This window comes from Vicia villosa, linkage group LG5 (assembly GCF_029867415.1).
Source record: "Vicia villosa cultivar HV-30 ecotype Madison, WI linkage group LG5, Vvil1.0, whole genome shotgun sequence".
Taxonomy (NCBI): domain Eukaryota; kingdom Viridiplantae; phylum Streptophyta; class Magnoliopsida; order Fabales; family Fabaceae; genus Vicia; species Vicia villosa.
The window spans coordinates 104,830,894-104,840,455 of record NC_081184.1 but is presented as its reverse complement, the minus strand read 5'-3'; the positions used below and the strand labels follow the sequence as shown (position 1 = coordinate 104,840,455).

The following is a 9,562-nucleotide window of genomic DNA, read 5'->3' as shown; positions in this document are numbered from 1 at the left end:
ATCTTTCCAATATTCAAATTTTTCACCATCAATGACTGGTGGTCTATTGAATTCATTAAAGTTGTTACTTCCATTGTTACCATTGTTGTTCTGCTCAATAGGAGTTGGAACTGGATCAACCATTTTGTGTTTTTCTCCTGAATCTTTTCTCTAACACGGTTAAGTGTTTGCACCTAGAACCGGCGCTCTGATGCCAATTGAAGGGGTGAAAAACATTTAGAAAGGGAGGGATTGAATAAGGGTTGTTTCTAAAATGGTAGATAAAAAATAATCACACAGTTATTTTTATCCTGGTTCGTTGTTAACCAAACTACTCCAGTCCACCCCTGATAGAGTGATTTACCTCAACTAAGGATTTAATCCACTAATCAATCTTGATTACAATGGTTTTCCACTTAGACAACTTCTAAGTCTTCTAGAGTATACAGATCACAACTTGATCACTCTAGGAATTCCTTTTACAAAGATGTAAATAAATATTACAAGAGTTTAATTTGCTTCTTAATAAACTATAATCACCAAATGATTTTTCTCTCAAGTTTAAGTTCTAACACTCACTAATATATTAAAATTTGTGAGGTTGAAGATGAAGTTCTTCTCTGTTTTTGTGTGATAGTGTTTTGGCAGCGTAATGGTACTTAGAGCGAGAGTTGTTAGCTGCTTCAGCATCAGAACTTCTTTATATAGGTTGTGAGAAATGTGACTGTTGAGTAGCATTTAATGCTTTGCGTGAATAGTACACTACTGCATTTAATGTTTCACTCTTTTGTCAACTACCTCGAGCCATGCTTCAACTGCTTTTGCTGACTTTGTCTTTTGTAGCTTCTAACGTTCCTTTTGTCAGTCAGATAGATTTGATGTTGTAGCCTTTTCATCTTGTACTTGCTTCTGGACTCAGACTATTAGAATAACGTTTGAATATCATAGTCTTCAGCATTGATGCAGATGCAACTTCAGTCATCAGACTTTGGAAGTGCTTTGGAGCGTGACACCATCAGATCTTCAGAGCCTTGCTTCTAATTGCCATCTTCTGATGCCTTCCAGATCATGTTTTGATTTTCTCAAGACCATCTTCCGATGTCTTCCAGACCATGTTCAGATGAAGTCATCCAGATCTTTTGGATCAGAACTTCTGAATGCTGATTTTGTGCATACTCTTTTAGACTTTTCCTGAAATGGAAAACGTGAATAATTAGAGTACCACATTGTCTTATAAAAAATTCATATATAATGATCATCAAAACTAAAAATATTGATCAGAACATTTCATGTTCTAAAAAATACTTTCCCTTTGTATAACCAACCCCCGTACCTTTGATCTCTTCTTTTTGCTTTGTTTTTAAGCTTGCTTTCACTTTAGTTTGCTTGTTTGCATTGCACATACACTTAGGGCCCGTTTGGTGCGTAGGATAAAAGAGAGGATAGGATATCTGTATCATATCCTATCTCAATCCAGTGTTTGCTGACGCAACAGGATATGATAAGTTAATCCTGAAACTTATCTTATCCTGCCTTACTAGTTCAAATTGCTATCCTGAATATGAGCTAGGTTAGAATCCGCTAGGATAGGATAAGAAAATGATTTACTAATTTAACCCTATAAAATATAATTTAAAATAAAAAAATTAAATATGATAAAATATAAATAAAAATTCATTTGATATTAAATTAAAAATATTAATAATTAATTTAATAAAATAAAAAAATTAGAATATTTTAAAATAAAATAATTATTAAAATTTTAAAAAAATATTTTTTATCAAATTAAATATATGTTCTTGCAAGGGTAATTTTATCATATATGTATATATATAAACACACATACACATACTTTTAATTTATATGTCTAATATATATATATATATATATATATATATATATATATATATATATATATATAATTTTTTTCTCAATAGTGTTAATGAATTTTTTTTACCAATTTATAAATTTTAAAATATTTTACAAAATAATTTTTAAAAAATTTAATTGTCTTACAAGAGTGTGTATATATATATATATATATATATATATATATATATATAATTTGAAATTATTTACTCAATAGTATCAATGAGTTTTTTTTATGATTGAAAAATATTATTTTTTTATCAATTTATTAATTTAAAAATATTTAGAAAAAATATAGTTATTTTACAAGTGTGTGTGTGTATATATATATATATATATATATATATATATATATATATACTCTCTGTTATCCTGTTATCCTGTGTCAACCAAACACATGATAGGATAAGTCTTATCATGTCTGTATCATATCCTATCCTTATCCTGTTTGATATCCTATCATGTCTCTATCATATCTTGCGCACCAAACGGGCCCTCAGGGTTTTGATCTTTTACCTTTTCCTTGAAGATAATAAATTTTGGTGGTGACTTCTTAAAATTATGAGTGAAGTTAATCAATAGCTTGGTCTCCGATTTTTCATCGTGACCCAAGTCAAGATCCAGAATCGAAGATTTATTTTCTTCAGCATTATTGTGGAATAGTGATTGTATAAACTCTTGGAATATTTTACAAAATAATGCAATTATGTGGGTTCTTATGGGAAACCATTGAAGAGTGTACGTAAACTCTGGCGAGGACGACAGAGTCGAAGCACTATAAATCCTGGTGTCATCTTTATACTGTTTACTCTTGCATTTAATTTTTGTAGTATATTGCATGCCTAGGTTTTTAATTCATTGAGTAGTTTATCATTTATTACATTGATAATGATTTATTGCTTAAGATTAGGTTTTGTTAGAATTAGGACCTAATCGAGCTTTCTTGGTGATTAAAATTTGAGAAACTTGTCGAGTTTAGAATTTGTAAATTGAATCATTGTATAATCATTTCTCATGAGTTATACTAGTTGTATCAATTGAATACCCTGTATATAATCATTAAATTAATTTGTGATATTTGTATATTGATTAAGTGTTTATGTGAGTTAATTTATGTTCAAGTATAATTCACTCTATTTTGCTCTAAAATACTTCCACATGCATACTCTAAAAAATTCCAATAATCAGAATTTGAAGAATCGGTTGAGCTTTATTTTGAAAAGTATATTCACCCTCACCTTCAAGGATGTTTTCTTACATCATGTTCTCACAAAACAAAGAATAGGAAGAAGGAGAGTCAATACCAGTCGCAAAACTACTAATGCTCTCATAACTCCCAGATACACCTATCTCTAAGAGTATAAAGTCAATTGAACCATCAAATCATTTGACATTCCTCATACAACGCAAATACATTTTGGAGCATTCTCTAATATTCAGAGGCTCTACCACCTTACCATTCTCATCTAAATCCCTAATGAATGCCATTAAAGATAAAAAGGAAGGGGCAGAGTAAAGACCTATAAATATGGATACAAGATTGAGAGTTAACTTTGGTGAATCTTGGAATCAAGTTCGTTATGAGCTCGATGAAAGTTTTGGAGGAGAAAGTATTAGAAAAAAAGGGAGAATGGGGATTGAACCCTTGTTTACTAGGATTTGAAAGTTAGGCCTAGGTATAATGAATAACCTCTAACTGTGCACATCAATAGTTGCAAAAAGATTCCCCACGTCTCTGACACGTGCAAGGAAGGCCGATTTTGCTTCCCAAAGCAAACTCATAATTAGTTGTATTTACTGTTGCGCCTGAGTTTATCTATGATGCTTGAGGACTCACCTCAAGTGAAAGTTGAGGACTCACCTCAAGAGACACTTAAGGGACTCACTTCAAGAGACACGTAAGGGACTCACTTCAAGTGACACTTGAGGGAATCACCCCAAGTTATACTTGATGGGATCTCCCCAATTTATGCTCGAGGGACTCGCCCCAAGGACAACTTTAACTCTTCTTTGAGGGTAGCATAAACGTGAAGATTGGAGGCGATCGAACTAAATAATTTTTTCCTTTACAAGCCCTTGTGCTTGGGGGACTTTGTACTAGTATAACTATATTGAGATCTACATTGAGATAAGTTTATCAAGCTTGAAAGAAGAGGTTTCAGAAGAAGCAATGCATAGATCACTAAGGATGATGAATACCATAAGCCACTCGAAAGAATGCCATGTGAATACCAATGTAGCACATATATCGCACATAACTTATCGTAAGGCGCCTAAATTAGACTTGGGCTATCCAGTGTGATTTTCACATGTCCAATGAATATGGGCAATGGCATGGCCTTATATAACATAGTAATAAATGAGTTAGCCAAAAAGTAAAACCACATCCCCTATTATTATAGGAGAAAACGGTTCCTAAGTATCCCACACTCCTAAAGGAAATGGGAGAATAACTATTCTTGAGTCCAAGGATACAGGCCCAAGGGGTCTATGTAAATACCTTAGCTTTAGGGTTGAGATTAAGATATCATTGTTAGCTTAGAAACCGTAGATACAAAGATTCTCACCATTATGCGCGAGCTAACTATATTCACCATTAACAACCCTAAACATCACACACAACCCTCCAAATATGGGGTTATCATTATTGTATGTTTTTAGCAAGTACACACGTATATAGATAAAATGGTTAGAACCGTTCATAAATGATTCAACGTAGTGCTCGAATGATTATTGGATGTGATCAATGGTTGAGGAAAGGAAGAAGGCGATGCTCTTATATGGTATCTATAAGTGAATGCCCATTTTTCGTCAATGAGTGGAACACCCTTTGTTGGATTAGGCATATGAATTATGGCATTCTCATTGGGCCTTTGGACCTCCCTAATCAGGATGAACGAAGAGCAAGGATAAATCTTGTTGTTTAAGGAAGCAAGAAAACCCATAGTAAATAGTACAGAGTAAAGAGGGGTGATATTTGTTGAAGATATTTATAAGTAGGGTCCAAAGAGGTAGGTAGATTATTTGCTCGGGGAGTTTAGAAGAACTAGGTGTATCAGGTTGTTACCCTTTTACAGGTCGAGACGAGGTTTTGAATGACTCATTTTTTATTTTACGTCACAATGATAACCATTATTCACATGAAATAGTTACTAGTTACGTTGTACCATATCATGTCTCAAGGTTAGTCAATAATACAATAAATAAATACATTTACTTACACCTACAAATAATTAAAGTGTTAGCTAAAATAAGCAGACATGCGATTATAGTGTTAACATATTGTTCCTCAACCGATATTAAGTCAGACGAGTGTAGACACTGACGAACATGAGTCAACCAAATCTTTCTCAAGTCTATTAGAATATATCATGGTTGCCAAGACTCTAGACTCGGTCAAAACACATTAGGATTGGACAATTGTGCATTATTGATCATGCTTTGTGTTAATAACGTCATTAATCGAAAATTGCAAAGGTTGTAGATCCAACAAATTGATAAAACAGTGCACACTAGGATATAGTCAATGAAACACGGCAAAAAAATTAAAGACAATAAATAGATCATCAAGCATCACATATCTCGAAGTACATATAGCACTCACGAATTACTTGTGTAATAGTCGAGTGAAACAATATTCTCTTTATGTCACAATTCTATATCGAATAGAATAGTTTTCTTTACACGCATCACAACTTATAATCAATCAATTAAACTATTTTGTGTATTTTATCTTCTTTAATTTTCTTTATATTTATACTTTTTATACTAATAGTTTAACATTTTCATCTATCTATCTACTATCAAGCCTTTACTATTCAATTGGCCAAACATCCCAAAATGCCCTTTTCTCAACATTTTATTACACACACAAAAGGGCAAATTCGTAATTAACAAAATAGCATACCACTTTCAAAATACATACTCCAAGTGTTTCATTTTCATTGGTCCATATTAAAATACATTTTTTTCTCTAACCCAACCTTACACTACCTTCTTTTTTCTCATAACTTTCCTCTCTCTCCCGTAGACTCTCTTCTCCCTCATTTTCCCTTAAACCCTAAAATTCCACCACGATAACAACAAGCTTTCGCCATCGTTCATCCTTGAAACAACAAAAACTAAACTTCATCTTCACTCCCACACAACCATTAAACCGACCCCCTCGAATAAACACAACATAAGTTTTGTTCCTCCATCAACAAAGTTTCGTTCTCTCTCCGTCGTAGTTTTCATTTCCAAGTTCTCATCTCACAACTAACTCAGGGATTTATCAAAGGTATGACTTTTTCCCGGCTATTGCTTTATGTTTATGTCTTCATATTTTTTTCAGATTCCCTTCTCACAACAAATTCTAAGACTTTCTCAAGGTATGTTTCGATACCATTTTGCAGCTACATCGCTCTCAAAGTTCCCATTGTTTCAGAAAAAAATGAAGTTGACCGACATTCTCACGGAATGCTTCAGATCTGACCGTGTTTGTTTTTCGTTATTGCATCTCTTTCATGGTTTTTACTTTCTTTTAAATAATGATATCAAATTTTAAGAATGAAAAAAAAAATGGGTTTGTTAGCTAAAAGTAAGGAAGTTGAAGTAAATTTTTGATGCTATTTTTCTTTTAATCCAGATCTGTTAATTGTTTGTTTATTGTTGGTGTTTTTGCAGTGGAAGATAAAATGTCTTACGGAAATTTTGAGCATCCGAGACACGATTCTCTCGGCTTTCTCCCAAGGAAGCGAGCTGCTCCTCATCGCGAAAATGGTTTTTTGCACTTGATTCACACTATCTTTTCAATTATTTATTAGATCTGTATTTTCATATTTCAAATTTGTGTTCAAATAAATACATCTCTAACTTTCTTAATAGGAGTTTCAACAAAGCTTGCTTATAATGCATAACTACCTAACGTACATCCTTACAAATTTGTTAAAACCATACTGCTACTATTGGTGAACTCACTAAAGCAATATGGTTACTAGAGGTTAGTTCTTTTATATTGATGGAACACATGTTAGACTATTTTCTATAGATAGGTTTACATTGCATAATCATATGTCTAGCTGATAGTTATTCAAATTGGGGTTTTAATTCTCTGCAATGTGATTCTGATCCTTTCTTATCTTATCTTATGCTAATTATATTTCTCACACATTCAATTTTTTTACCTAATTTGTTTCTTCACATTTTTGGAAGCTCGATGTGTTATTGTTATCTTCTATTTTTGTTACGCGTGTTTTTATTGTTGAATTGTGTTTAATTTTTTTGTGAAATTTGTTAATATTGTGTGTTGATTGTTGTAGGTTTGAGGAGAAGTGTTAATGGCGTCCAAACAAGGAGTGAAATCAAAGCGATTTGGTTCGATTGGTACAGAAGCTACGAATTCGCCTTCTTCGACGACGTCATCTTCTAAACAGTTTCAGAAAACCTCTAATGATGCTCCGAGCTCGCCGGCGTCGTCATCGGTGATAAGTAAGTCGTGTCAGTTTTATCCAGAGACTGTGCCTATGGAGGCTCTGAAGACTAAAGAAAATGTTACTGTGACAGTTTGCTTTCGGCCTTTGAAGTGAGTATTTTGTTTTCTGAATGCTTTAGTAGTACTTTTACATGACAGTACCAGAAAATTAATAAAGTGGCAAATCATATATGATAACATAAACTACAAAGTGGCAATTGCAAATGATTTATTATTTATTTTATAGATACTTGCTTCTAAAGAATTAAAAGTATTCTTTTTCCCAGTTCCAAGATGAATAAGTATGACATATTGCAGTTAGATTTCAAAAATTACTTTCACAATAGTTTTCAAAAGCAAATGTTCTTTGTGCTGGTTGCATGTTCATTGTGCAGTGAAATAATGGGGCATGATATTTTAGATATCCATAAAGGTGAAAATTTCCCTCAAAGGATTGTCACCTGTGAGTTCTGTGAGTTTTCGTTGCCAGCAATTGATCTAGCAGAGCATCAGGTGCAGTGCAGTGGTCATAAAAACATATGAATTAAGAAGTTCACGTTAATCTATGCAGTATATACCGAGATTCTAATTTCATTTTGCTCTTTAATAACTTTCAGGAAGTATGTGGGAATCAAATAGGGATGTGTCACCTTTGTAACAAATATGTTAGACTACGGGAAAGATACATTCATGAAGTTAATTGCAACAGACTTGAAGGCAATGTTGCAGGGTCTTCAAGGTACAACTCAATATAAATATTTTATTTGTTTATTTTAATTTTGGTCCATCTTGTGCAAGTTTTAAATGCATTATTAGACTCTCTTGCTTTATTCCTGTTAGTGACAGAGTTAAACTTGATTAGATGAAATATGCTTCATATAACTCACTCCCTCTAAGAAAAATACCTCTTAAAGTTAGTTATTTTAATTTTTATGTGAAGGGATGAGAGGCCAGCTGAAAGAGATGCCGCTTATGCAATATATAACTTGAAATGCGGATTTTATTTTGCGGAGCGATCAAATGCTATGAGAGCACTAAAGAATAATGAAAGATATGAATTAGAAGTAACATTATAATTTGTGCAATATCTTCTTTTTAAAAGCTACGTAACTTTTGCATATATTGATTAGGGGTATTCTAAGTTTTCCGGCCGAATGTTAGAGTGTTCTCTAGCAAATCCACGAGCTAATCAGAAGGTTGTAGTATCAAATTACAGAATCAACGATTACTTCCAAGTTATCCACCACAGCTTGGTTATGGTCTGCATTTTATACTTATTATTAAACATAGCTAACCATTTTTTCTTTGTAGCCTGATTTTGTAGCACCAGGTGTTAACATTCTTGCTGCATGGACTAGAAATGACAGAAAAACTACCCTAAAGAGAAAAAACCTCTGTTGTATATATAACCTTGAATCAGGGACTTCCATGTCATGTCCACATGTTTCAGGCCTTGCAGGAAGCATTAAATCTAGAAATCCCACTTGGAGCGTCTCTCCAATCAGACCAGCCATCATGACTGGTTAGATTTTTCTTTTTGATATAATATGTAATTCTTGACATGATAATAACTTATCAACTAATATATTTTGAAAGCAGCAACTCAATTTATTAATTTGAAGAAGCAACTCATATATTTTGGTATACTCTTCAATTTTCTCACTCTTTGCAAATGCGTTGCAACCCGTCGGCGTCTCTCCTTGCATCATCAACACGAGATTGAAACATTTTAGTATGGATGTTGCATGGTGATGAATTTCTAGCGGATTGTGCAGTGTCAATCTAAAGTGTTAATTTACTGGCTTTTTGAAATGTTTAAAGTGTTAAGTTACTGACTTTTTGAAATGTACATGTTCGTTTCAGTTTGTGTTTTGGCTTTTGCAATGTAATGTGAATGGAATTGTTAGTATGTTTTCGTAGTTAGAGAAATAGTGAATCAGTTCTGGTAGTTTAGAGAAAATTAGTTGCCTTGAAGCAAGTAGTTAGCTTTTTGAACTTATGCACACAATATTAATCAAAATCGTAAACCAGTATAGTAATGGGTGATTTTAAATTTTTTTTTTGGTGTTAACCGACCGGTATCCGCGGGGGAAAGGGGCCCCACGTGACTAATCCGGACCCGGGCTCGGAGGCAACGGCACCGTGGCCCCAGGGCATTTTTGACTCCAGCCGGGATCGAACCCGGGTACTAGCCGATTCCGTCTCATTTTGGAGAAAGCTCATTTGCCAACTGAGCAACCTTTTGAGGTTAGTGATTTTAAA

General features: G+C 33.4%; 1 protein-coding gene across 3 annotated transcripts; it reads left to right on the top strand.

Moving 5' to 3' along the window:
* The first annotated feature begins 5,878 nt into the window (after positions 1 to 5,878).
* LOC131606976 (uncharacterized) lies at positions 5,879 to 9,223 on the top strand. 3 transcript variants are annotated; one of them, XM_058879045.1, is made up of 7 exons: positions 5,879 to 6,127; positions 6,243 to 6,325; positions 6,514 to 6,609; positions 7,149 to 7,411; positions 7,696 to 7,813; positions 7,918 to 8,039; positions 8,241 to 9,223. In XM_058879045.1, the coding sequence occupies exons 4-7, from the start codon at positions 7,167 to 7,169 to the stop codon at positions 8,374 to 8,376; spliced, it is 621 nt and encodes a 206-aa protein (XP_058735028.1). In that variant the 5' UTR covers positions 5,879 to 6,127; positions 6,243 to 6,325; positions 6,514 to 6,609; positions 7,149 to 7,166; the 3' UTR covers positions 8,377 to 9,223. The 3 variants fall into 3 exon arrangements, with proteins under 3 accessions (XP_058735028.1, XP_058735031.1, XP_058735029.1); XM_058879048.1 differs by having other exon boundaries at positions 5,879 to 6,325; XM_058879046.1 differs by lacking the exons at positions 5,879 to 6,127; positions 6,243 to 6,325; positions 6,514 to 6,609 and adding an exon at positions 6,644 to 6,829.
* Positions 9,224 to 9,562: the final 339 nt, after the last annotated feature.